The 13000-nt window shown below is 37.2% G+C and overlaps 1 protein-coding gene and 2 long non-coding RNA genes across 3 annotated transcripts; 1 reads left to right on the forward strand and 2 right to left on the reverse strand.

Annotated features, from left to right (window-relative positions):
* Positions 1–4: 4 nt before the first annotated feature.
* LOC135802787 (iroquois-class homeodomain protein irx-3-like) lies at positions 5–1686 on the reverse strand (the record flags this gene model as incomplete). The annotated part of the gene is made up of 3 exons (XM_065316426.1): positions 1534–1686; positions 158–938; positions 5–106 (listed from the first exon to the last, which is right to left on the reverse strand). Coding segments are annotated over exons 2-3 (867 nt in total), but the record flags the coding sequence as incomplete, so codon positions are not given.
* A 1924-nt stretch (positions 1687–3610) lies between these two features.
* LOC135802785 (uncharacterized) lies at positions 3611–5733 on the forward strand. The gene is made up of 3 exons (XR_010550623.1): positions 3611–3922; positions 5205–5572; positions 5633–5733. It is a non-coding gene; the product is annotated as an uncharacterized lncRNA (long non-coding RNA).
* Positions 5734–6506: 773 nt separating this feature from the next.
* On the reverse strand, positions 6507–7777 carry LOC135802786 (uncharacterized). The gene is made up of 2 exons (XR_010550624.1): positions 7608–7777; positions 6507–6877 (listed from the first exon to the last, which is right to left on the reverse strand). It is a non-coding gene; the product is annotated as an uncharacterized lncRNA (long non-coding RNA).
* Between the last annotated feature and the right edge of the window lie 5223 nt (positions 7778–13000).

Genomic DNA, 13000 nt, shown 5'->3' on the forward strand with positions numbered 1-13000 from the left:
CGTATTGCTCTGTATCTTGAATAGTTTCTGTTTTTACGCTCAATGTTGGTACCACGGTACTCACAGAGACCGCTTTCGTTTGTAACAAAAATGATTTTCCTTTATCCTGAAATTAATTATATTATTAAAACAATTGATTGCATTAATTTATGCTTACATCGACGTTGTTTTGAGGTACCACTTTCAATACAACATTCTTTCCGGATGCTGTTTTCACCAGAATCAAATTTGAATTCGTCGTGCCGATTTGACTCGCGTTCGTTATCAAACTCGACTCGTTCAACTCGTTAGTCTCGTCGGATCCTCGACTCGCAAAATCGTTCGAGTCCAGTGTGAGTCCATAATGAATATCTGCCTGCCATGGGTTGAATTTTCCTCCAGTTTGCTGTACCCATTCACCGTTTACAATGCAATCTTCGAGTTCTTCGGTGTAATTTTCGTCCTCATCCTCCTCTCCATGTTTTCGTTTCCTGGTCGGCGTAGATGCATTGCCCAAACGTTTACCTCGTCTTGAAATTGTATAATGATCAGGATCAAAACCCTCTTTTCTCATCATTTCAGGCAAATATCGTCTCCTGGCATTGATAAACCAGTTGCTAATCTGCAGAAAAGTGAGATTGGTTTCCTCAGAGAGGATCTGTTTCTCTGCTTCAGTTGGATAAGCATTGAATCTGTGTTCATATAACCAATTTTTTAATATTTTCACTGATGTTTTGGGAAGGTGTCCTCTCCTCTTTTGGCTGGAGTGTGGTGAGGGTCTAATGTTCCTGACTGTGATGGGCTCAGAGGTGTAGATTGCCTCAGTAGGAAGTTCAATTTCTTGTTCTTCATATTCTTCTATTTCCTCATGTGTTTCAATAGTGTCACTCACACAGAAATCTTGAAAGTGTACCTCTTCATATTCATGCTCTGGTTCACTCATTGCTTACCACAAATATCTGAAATTTCAACATTGTGATATATTCTAGGGAAGACCAAAATAAATTATAGTTACTTAGCCATGATCTACAACTTTAACTGTTAAAGTTGTATCCATTTGTTTATAAAAAAAATAACTTTTAAAGGAATAATTGCAAAAATTTAGGTTCAAGTAATATTTGGAAATTCCAGCACAAAATTTGATGTTTTTTCCGAACTTTACCCATAAATTCCTTTGCATCATTTTATCAAACGAATATATTAAAAATTGCTTTTGTATCACCGGCCATTCACGCGCCTCGACGATGCCCACGAACGGCATCGTAATGGCGGAACAGGGCGTGTACGCACTACACCACTTCAGACGCACAACCCCAACCATCAAGCCGCCCGATAGTATTGTTTACGATGCGTAAATTAATCAGAAGTAATACAGTAAGATTTGCGCCGAATGCGAATTGGAAATAAACAAAAATTTGTCATATCCTTTCATGTCAAACAAACGTCAACTGTCAACGTAATCGTCGCGTCAATTTGGCCGTCTCTGTGACAAGATCGGGCCGCCACTTTTGCGACGCCGTCTACAAGAAGTCTTGATAAGCAGTTAACACTTACCACACTAGGAAGTCCTGCCGAGGAAGTTTTTACGCCGCTCACCACCGCCACTGAGACCAGTCGATAAAATACAAGCTCATTACGTCATCAAAAATTCTAGGGAATTTCTGTGAAGTGCGGCGACTACACTAGTTTTTATGTTACTGATGACGGAACCGAACGTTGATTCAAAACTTAGGAGCTATTTATTCTCAAATTTGATGCAGTAAATTTATTAAAAACAAAATTAAATATTTCTATGATATGTTAAGAGATAGTAAAATGCATATAACAATATTAATTTTTTAATACAACTTGTAATATAGTTTAGAATGTTTTATTTCATTTCATTATAGGCAACCCAGACTACAATATTTATAGACGGGTATGACAGCAAATGATGGAAACACTGAAAAAATAAAACTGTCAGTTATAGCGACCGCTGTTAGAAGTGAGAACTTGGAACTTTTAGTATTACAATTTGAAATTTCTTGATGTTTGAATAAAACTTATCAACTTCAGCCTGGTAGATGTGAACTATTGACATTCCAAACAATAATTATATGCTTGTTTATATGTTTTTTTAATTGTTCAAATATATCACAAAATATGAATGCAATTCAATTGAAATAACAATTAATATACAATTATATATGATTAATAGATAGTATTTGTATTTATATACATTTTAATGTACTTGATTTTTAACATTATTTTTATTGTCATCATTAATATCAACAATACTAAATAAGATACAATTGGCTTATAGTAACAAAAGTAAGAACTGAAAATGTTTGATTGAAATTTATCAAAGTATCGAGTAAAAACCGCATATTAAATGTTTCATTTAGAAATTCAATTAATGGTAGATTTTTATCTTCTGCATATTTTTGGCAAATCTTTTTTGAGTATTTCAGAACCTTCTTTTGTATAAATCATCAATTTTTCAAACAAATAATAATTACTGCTTCAACAATGCACAGTATATACACATTGAACTTTTCACAAAATCTATTCAATTTCACTCATAAGACATACACAGTCTGTACTGCTATAAGTCGGTGTCCATCGCGGCTATAAAAGTGTTCACTTAAAAACAAAACAAAAAACAACTGAAGAAAACAAACGCAACATTCGTCAAACCTGGCTTCAAATTGATAAAAGCTCACTGGCACAATGTACGTGGAGTAGCGGTCATTGCTTCTGAGATATTGGTCTTCAATGGGACAATCATAGTTGGTCTATTGCAGTAGACTTGACTCTTCAGGTTTCCCCGCTGAAAAAAAGTCTGGTGGTGTTAGATCAGGACTTCTGGGCCGTCAATTTTAGATCTTTCGTTAAAATACGGCGCAAAGATTTCTTTGATACTGCAAGCGCAGCTGACCATTTTCATACTAGAATCACATTGTACAGAAGTTCTGACTTCGTTAATTGTTTCCTTAGATTTGTTGATCTTGGGCGTCTCGCAGGTTTCTGGGGTCGCTTAGAAATTCCTGATCCAAGACCTAATCACACTATCACTGATTTAGGTCATACAACCCGAACTCAACACGAAATAAACGACGAACGACAGTGCAAAAATCGCCATTTTTGTAATCATTTTTTTACCCAGAACGCGTGCATCAATTTAAAATCGTATGTTTTTATGGTCCACCCTGTACATCTACATGAATTTAAATAGTCTACAGGTAATATATCACATTTAAAAAGAAAAAAACAAATTTTTCTATTAAATTTTGTACGTAATGGTATAATTTTGTCAGTTGAACGGCAAAACATGTCAAAAATTAAAAATTAATTGAAAAACCACACGATATATAAATTTAAACTAAATAATATCAGTGATTAGTTAACTCAAAATGATCCAAATGCAATGATTTTACTACAGGTTAGAAGAAAACAAATAATAAATATTTTATTTCTGCGGTTGTACTTCCTCAACACTTTGTGTTGGCGTCATGTTAGCTTCACCCCTACTCTACTTTTCCAGTGGGCGCTGTGATTGGTTGAAGCCACAAGCGCCGAACGAGAGGTGAGTAAATTTTCAAAAAATAAATCTCGCACTGGACGCGTTATTTCAACAAGCGCCGTCCGGAGATTAACGTCCCGCCGCGCAAACGGTCGCCGCATTCGCTCGTCGTCGCACGCATCCGCAATCCCGCTCACTGCCCTGTTCTGCCAATCGAAATATTTGTAATCGACTCGTCGTTATTGTTGTTTTCAAGCATTGGTCATGTGGCGATAAGTTACTTTTTTTCTCATCTCGTAACGTTACCAGAGGTTATCTACGCTACGCGCTTAAGTCTGAACATAAACGGATGCATTCTAAATAATGCAAATAAAGTGTGAATTTTAATCATTAGTGTTTGTTTCCTTTAACGTTTCTTTGAAGAACAAAATTGTAACACAAGTAAGTAGAGTTTTAAATAATCCTAAAAAGGCGGAGATGTGCAGGAGACGCTCGATTGTTTTTGGTGGGTGAGGGTTTAGTTTCATGTTCGTTTTTTCATATATTCATGACTAGATCCACACTCATGCAAAACGACGAACATTCAACAACAACAAGCATTTGTTGTGACTCTTTATTTCCGCTTTACGTTTAAAAATGTGTACAAAATGAAACTTCAACCGTGTGAACTAAACGCTCTAAAATATATTTCTTAATTGTGTTACACATGAAAGTACCTTTACAAGACAAAAATATTTCTTCACAAGCTACAAAAAAACAGCGTTTGGTAATTGCCCTCGGAATTAAATAAAAACTTGCAACACATTGGAAATCTTAATATTGTTTTGAAGTTAAGCGTTAAAAAAATTACAACCAAAACTAAATGTGTAGTGCAAGAACGCAAACATCCGTAAATTAATTTCGTCGGAATGGTTTTTCCTTGAAAAACTCCTTGAAGACTAGTTATAAACGTTTTATTATTTCATTGCTGGTGAACAATGAGAAACAAGAAACAAGAACGACGCGTGTAAACTTGAACGCAACATCAAACAAAACAATTGAACGCTGCAAATGAACGCAAACCAAAGCAGCACACAACGCGCGGTACATTAACGTAACGTAAACTTGACTAAAAGTCGGCGTAAGCTGCTACAATATAATTAACGTTTCAAGGGCAAACGCCTCAACCACGACTGCTGGCTGCTGTGGTGTGTGCTCATAGCGATTTCAGTGCTTCCACTATCGAATTATTGAAAAATTTATTTATCATAAACTTATCGTAAATATAAATCAAGGTTGGAAACTAAAGAAAGGTTTAATTTTGTAATGCCCTCCAGAATTTCCAACAGAAATGTTCGGAAAGTAAATAAATAACCGAAATTTTAAGCTAGATCCAAAAGCGTCGTAAAATTTAACGTGCCGGATGTTCGTTCTTTCCAATTCTTCAGTTGAACCGAAACGGGGTTCAGTTATGCACTGTCGAGAAACCAACGGATGCCCGAAAATAAGGGGTAAATAAAACTAAATGAATTCGGATAAACTAATTCAAAATGGCGATGATGATATGCTATTTCGCACGTCGACGTTCGTCGGTTAAAGTTGTTCGAAAGAGACATGCAGATTGTGCACAATGTGCCATTCAGCAGTGCGACGCACGACGTTGAGCGTTTTCGCATTGATATTAAAAAACGGCGGAACACACCGGACCTTTTCTTCCTCCGCTTTATTATTATTATTATTTCAGCGCGGCAAACAAGCAAGCTGGTTGTGCAGAGTGCGGTTAAAGAAATGAGCAAATGTGAGAGCCTAGCCCACACTATACTACAACCATCTTACCACGTCTTGTTGTTCCACTCTTACATACAGAAATTTAAACTTGGGTTGCAACTGCGAAAGCAAGACAAACTGTTGAGTAAAGTAAACCTTGTATGTTGGACGCGGAGAGGATGTTGGCGGCGTGACGGTGGAAGAAGGATGCGTTGACTGCCCTTGAACTGGAAACACGTTTCGCAAAACTCGCCTGGCAGAAGTTTTGCAACTCGATTGCCAAACGGCACAAGAAACTAACTTGGTCAACTAACCGAGTGATCTAACTAGGAATTCATCCAAAGCGTACGTAATTACTCATTTTTGCTAAAGAGATTCAGGTATAAAATAAAGATTATATTTCAGCAACTGTTTACAATGTTGATCAAGAAATTAACTGCATTAATCAATAAAACGTGATTTATTAATCGTCAAAATCAAGTCATTAAAAATTGGCGGCATTTTAATTTTAATGTATATTTTTTGAAGGTGCATAGCTAGACTTTAACAAAAAACTGTTTATGTCAAAATGGCGCCAATTCCACGACCTGTACAAAAATGAAGTGGTTTGTGTTGTGGAAGAAAAAAATCCTAAATTTGTTTTGTCTACAGCGACAGGTAGTTTCTGCGGTCGAAGAAACCCAATATGATTAACAATCTCAACCTTCATCAACAGCCACCAATTTTTCCATTAAATCGGCTTCACATAGTGGAAAGAAAAAGAATCTGAATTCAATACGAAGAAAAGCAGACGCGTAAATCACTACATCAAAATTAAAAAATTCCACGTGTAATCAAACAAGTTGAAGTATCTATATTTTTGGGAGGTGACTCATTGTAAAAACATATATACATAAAGAATATATTATAGTAGTGTGATAGTACGCATGAACAGTTCATCGTGTAGCCGAAGAAGAAACGCAAAGGAAGAAGTTGGAGTTTTGAACGGTGCTGTACACTAAGTACACCAACATCCGAGTCTGCGGGCGAGTACGAGGCTGGGTGGAAGCGTACCATCAACAACAAACCAGCTACGCAATGTACTGTAGAACCACGAAGAGAAGAGGCAAAAAAGAGAAGCGAGGAGAATCAACCTCTGTTCGAATATTTTCTTTGTTGTGTTGTTCTCTGCCTTCTACCTGAGAGACCTTAGAACCCAACGCTTTCTTTGTGTAAAGCACTGTGTTTCCAATACATAGGGTGTTACTAAAAATCAATAATATCAAAAGATTTGAAACTGAAAACGAATCGAAACCTATTTTAATTTGTTATTACAAAATTATTAGATACTAATAATGCATGTAAGTATTTTTTTGCAATATAAATGCTCAGTGTTTTTTAAACAAGACAAAATGCACACTTGAGAGCCATTCTTGACGCCATTGCAGACATCGATGGAACTCGTGAACAAAGGAGACGCATACCAAAAAGGGGGGCCTCCCGGGTCGTACAGTTCCTTTATCGTCTCGGCGTGCACCTTGTGTCCTTTTCATGCCTTCCACAACCTCTGCCTTCTCCACTCTACATGCACTCGAAATGCCAAAGCGAGCGGTGGAAAAAATAACCGCCGTACGGAACTTTAGCCAAACGGTCGAAATAGAACTCCGTACCCTTCAAAAGAAACGCAGTAGAGTGTTGAACGCCGCAGGTAGAACGAACGGTAAGAGGAAAGACTGTAAAGCAATATGGTTGGGACGGCGACAACGCAATTCAACTCAACGGTCAAAACGGGCCAAGTTGAACTATACAACATTTAAGAGCTGGCACATGTAGAAGGAAGCATAGAAAGGTAGAGGAGGATGACTTAAAGGTACCACCTGCCTCTGCCTCTATGAAACGAACTCTTTCTTACTATTATCATTACTAATACAATAGAAAATGGTCGCTCTTATTCAAATTTCAACAAATTGTCTGACTTATTTACAATCAACACTTGCAGGTTCATTTTGACAATTTTGTAGAAATGTATTTTAAGGAAATCATAAGAAGGAAAAGGTAATGACGCACATACACATTGAATACCACCAGTGTGCTCTGACCGCCGTACCACTGATAAAACCGCTGACTTGAACAACAACAACGAAGACGATGATGCAGCAGATGATGGAGACTTTCGTTTCGAGCGCGCGGCGTGCACAATATAGTAACGTGGACGCCATTACCTTACTATAATGATGATAATAACAAAGCAAAGGCAACGTTGTCTTGATACAAAAAGCAAAGAAGCAACGCACAGGAAGAAGAAAGATAAAACACTAGTGACCACAGGCAATCCGAAAACAACCGACGTTCACAAACAAATTAAGCCAAATGAAATAAATATACTACCCAAGAATCTTACCCGTATTACATGTTTAACTAGAGTTTATATGTGAATCAATCTCGAAACAAAATGTCGTCTTAATTTTAGGCTATACCGTTTGGTTTCGTTATTAATTTTTTTTTTGAACGCAGATAGGTTATGATTATTCGATGTGCCTCTACGTTGTTGCTTTTGTAACGTATTACTTATTACTCCTTATTGGATGTTTGCGGCGTCGCAGTTCATTGAACACGAAGCACGAAATCTCGATGCGCGCTGCGCAGCCAGGCCAGACGCGCGCACGAAGCATAAAAGCTGCTGCGGTCGAGCAGATGAAATATCAACAGCGGGACAACAATCATCATTAAAAAAATCGACTTAATGTCAATGATGATGATGATTGTGCGTTTTTTAGACGGCGGCGCGGCGCTGGCGTCTTTTCGGCTGCCGCTCGTAAACGCAAATCGACAACAACGAAATAATCAAGGCCCGCTTTTGACTTTCCACCTGTTGCTCTTCTTACCGGCTTTGTGAATAAGCTATAAAACATACCTTACGGAAGACCTGTTTTTTTTGGCGCCAAAATGTTATTGCTGACGGACCCAACTTGCATTCTGGTCGCTGGGCACTAGCCTGACACCTCCACAAACAACAAGTTTCTCTTGGAACGACGCACAGTATTCGCATGGTTGTCGTAGACTCTTTGAAGAGGCAAGATACATATAGCAACGGGTGACGCCAAATAACATTTATCATTTTGATTTTCGGCGCTGGTGGCACACAATGTGAGGCAAGTAACGACGACAGCACGGCAAAAAAATGACATGTCAGATGATGAATCGCCGACGATTTTTAAGTGTTCATCAAATTAAAGCGTTTATAAGCTTACGACTTGTGCAGGACTTTAACAATGGCCAAACAGCGTCTTTGTAGAAAACATTAAGGTATAATAGTTTGCTTGTTTAAATTAACTTTTTCTAGAACTTCTTACACAATACTTTTTCAAAATTATGAACAACCTGAGAATACAGCAAAACGCCAAACAAACCAAGTTTTCTTATAAATAAATTAACTACTAACATAGACTAATGCTAGAATTATTTAATCATCACATTATAAAATACGTGGCCCCTACGCAGGAAAAAGATGGTGATAAAATGTCAAATCTGATTCAAAAAGCTTCTAATTATTACGTTATTATACGTGTGGCATAGTTACAACATTCAGCCGGAGTTATCGCACGGATGGATGCGTAATGTGTATGCGTGGACGGGTGAGAACCATTTTTAAATGCCTCGTTAACAATCGCCTTCTTTGTTGTGTACTACAACTTCGCAGTATGGCTGATTACACTCAGCGTTGGATAATTATTAAATTTATATGCACTTTCGATAATGTTTTTAAACTTAATTTCACAGTAAGATCATTCTTGGATTTAGGTTAATGCCAAACTCCTGAATTTACAAGTGAAAAATCTGGAAATATAGATGATAATGATACATTTAGAAAAGGTGTGCCAACAATCAGCACCAACAGCACAAGCTGAAATAAAATTCAATAAAGCAATTATTGATAATAGATTAGATGACAACAACGACTGGCATTGACATCGGAAAGGTCAATGCATTGCACACAAGCTCACATCCACAAATTTATATTTACTCGAATAACATGTCGCACGCGGCATGTGTTTCTTCTCGCATACAAGAGCCTGCCTTATGTAAATCATAAAAAAATAGAGCATGAGCAGCGGTGTGTAAAAGAAGCTGCTTTATGACGATGATCATACATGATGAAAATTTAAATACGTATAAAAGATAAAGTGTTCATTAAACTCCGGCGAGCCAACGCAAAACGAAACACAGATGATCAGATTAAATAGTATAAATGCCAATTTACATCCGCAATCCATCAGCGCAAGCTTAGATTTTAGTACGAATTTTAATTTTTAGGCAGAGCTAACCTGAATGGGGCGCACATTTTGCTTAAACGGAGAACAGGAAATTCCACAGTCGGTTATTCTATAACTAGCAGACGAGCAAATTTTCTCATCGTTGTTTAAATAAATATGTAATGATTAATTAATTCGTTGGAAATCCTTAGCATGTTTAGTCACCACCTATGACTATGTTAAAACAGAGTAGAGGTCTAGTCTGATCATGCGCAGATATGTGATATTCCAAACAAATCTAATATCTAATCATTTTTATTTGAAGTTCAGATAGTAAGTAAACTTGCTTCTTTACCCCTCACCATATAAATTGTCATGATCATAATGAAAGTGCCCGTATTTGTCGGTTTATTAGCGCACCCTAAGAATGAAATACCCCTATGGTTATTAAATCGACGTGTGGCGCATGGGTGTGCGCTCATTAACTATCCCATAGCGAATTTACTCAAACTATCTACCTACTAGTACGAAGTCGCGAATTATCGATAGTTAAAAACGAGAAGCGGATGAAACACACACACGGAGGGGGTGAGAGGGGGGTATCTTCTTTTCGAGTGATGCTCGATTGGATAAATTAAACGCGAGTCCCGCACACAAATGAAAATGATTCAATTGAAATCAGTCGTATTATGAGTGTAACAGGAAACGTGTAGTTACGAAAACAGTCGCATTTTGTTCATTATAAACGTTTTAAAGTTTGTAGTATCACCTTGTATTGTTTGAAGCGTGAGCAAATACGACATTCAAATGAAACATATTCAAGCTGGTCGCGTGTCCCACATCATTAACCAATAATCATCAACAATGTACCGTCTCGTCTGGCGGTCGCATCCGAATTGTGCGGAGAATGGACAGGCGTCCGATGACAAAATTAACGAAACACAACAATCGATCGCAAGCACACGCGACGAAAATTTTGTTGCAATGGCGGTTATTTAGATTTAAGTACTGTTTTCATTCAATCGTCGCTATAGACTATTATCCTCGTAAATTTCATTTTATTACTTTGCATTGCAGCGGTAAAAAAAATTAGCAAAAAGTTTTGGATAGGTAGGAGAAAAAAAAAGACAACAAAAATATTTTCTTCTAATTTTAAACATTACTATATATTGCTATACTTATACTTATACTTATGTACAACTACCTATATAATTGAAATGACGTTAAAAAGTAAGTTATGGCCATTCAAATGATTTACTAAGTTGTTCTTGGCTCAGCTTTGATTTGAATGATGAGACCGCAGATATTAAATCAAAATACAGAACAACGATCACCATTAACTGTAAAAGTTAGAAGTGTTGAAAGTGAATCAACAATTTTTTATTACCATGTCTTCAATGTTAAGGAAGGCAATATGTACCTACTAGTAATTTTAAAAATATTGTTTATACCTACATTAAAGTATTTTTTTAAGTGAGACAAATATTGTGAAATGCTGTATTTGTGACTAGCACAAAATTATAAGCCTATCGGTGGTTTACAATTGTTATGCATGCACAAATGCTGTAATTGTAATTGTAGTAATGGCGCACACCGGCTGAGGCAACACGCCGCTCCGCTCGGGTTAAATTTATGCGTGGGAAAACTACTCGTAAGAAACGGAGCGAGCGAATTAGATACACAATATATGCAAGCGGGCATAATTTCCGAACGCCGGCGCCGGCGAAATGCCACGGAACGCCAAGCAGGAACAGCACAACAGAGATATATCCAACACGACCGGCCTACAAGTATAGTGCTCCAGCAATCTAGGCGTTAGCTGGAAGCATAAAAAATAGTCCAAAACGAGCATAACAAACGAAAAGAGAGCTGAATTCTGAGCAGAAAATTTAAAACGCCAATGTGGTACCCAAGAACCTTGCGGTTGATTCGTAACGAATGAAGAAAATAAATAGAAAAGAATCGTTACCAAAGTAAACAAAAACAAAGCCAGAAATGCAGCGGAATGAATGGAACGGATGAACGGATGACTGGTGCGCTAGAGCGCGAAATTTTCCATTATTTTTCAACGCGATGCGAGTGCTGGGGCATTAAATAAATATTCCTACTATCTCTCCTACAAAATGTGACGAACATACACATGTCTGTAGTAAATGTAAAAGAGCCGCCAATCAAAACATTACCTCAATGAAAATAGGTACTAAGAGAAGTAATTAATGAAATTTCAACACAAAAGAAATATTCATACATATTTAATATTATCAGTTATTATAATTAACAATCATTTTCGTCTTCCAGTCGGTAGAAACCGTGCGGTGAATAAATGCGCTTCAACTTGAAACTGCACACAGCAATTTTTTGTTAAAACACAAGCACATTATAAAACTGATATTATTAAAGTACAGCACATGAAAATCAATGCAAGTCTTCCTGCTTTCACTTTTACGGTTATTTTATAGACGCGTACAAGCGATCGGACAACACACGGCTTGCGTGAACGGCAAGAGTGTGTCATGTACGATTTCGATTTAATTCTGCAAATAATAGTGCGCACGTAAACTCTACAAGCAGTAGTTATACCACTCATTTCAAAAGCGCATTTCTTCAATACGACCAGCCAAGCAGGAAAGGAAATAAAATAACAAAAGAATATGATGCATCAAATAAATTTGTAATCGAGACGCGATTAACGCGCAAATCGCGCGCACGTTTCTTCCGAGTGTATAAATCTGCAGGCAGAACGAAAAAAAAATGCCCATAAAGCAAACACATTCGCGATAACAACAACTATCATACATCACATTATACACTTCTGTGTCTTGAATTAAAGTTGAAAGAAATCAATGTGTGCGCACCAACAACTGCGTAATTTTTATAAACTTGGCGACTCAGAAATGGCTAAAATATGCCGTTGGTTGAGTGGAACAGTCATCTCAAGACACACTGAAGACCCAGGCCTCCTCGAAGCGAAAGACTCACCGACGCCACCGCGCGGAGGTTTAACTTCCTGGTATCTTAGGCGCATTCGCGAATCAAATTACAATGCACATTACAGCCATAATTCTTACCACAAAGCAACAAAAACAAATGTACAGTCGGTCACGTACTGCATGCATTACGCTTGTTAAAATATAGGGGTGTCATTTTGTTTTAAACGAATTTGCAAATAAAACGCTGTTAACGATTCTGTTTGTTTCGTCTTGACGAATGGAATGGATAACTGTAAAATTGGGCAGTAAACAAAAGAAGACAAAATATCATCGTACCAAGTTGTTATGCTTAAGCAAAGATGAAATTTGTTTTTTCCTTGCAAATAATATGTCGATACATTGGCTGGTTAAATTAAAGATCTGCTTCATGGTCATCAAAGTACAAACAAATGAATCCAACAAGTGTAATGTACCGAAGTGACCTTTGCATATTATTTGGTTTCTTTTCTTTGACTCTGAGACTGAGACTTTTTGAAAATTTTATAATGTGTAAAATGTGTACTACGTTATGTACTGAGTTGATATATAGTGGTAAAGGTTCTCGAGCACTG

The sequence above is a fragment of the Atheta coriaria genome, unplaced genomic scaffold (assembly GCF_025399875.1).
Source record: "Atheta coriaria isolate IRGN ID8LTWV9N9 unplaced genomic scaffold, Caltech_Dcor_3.1 hic_scaffold_52_pilon, whole genome shotgun sequence".
NCBI classification, from domain to species: domain Eukaryota; kingdom Metazoa; phylum Arthropoda; class Insecta; order Coleoptera; family Staphylinidae; genus Dalotia; species Dalotia coriaria.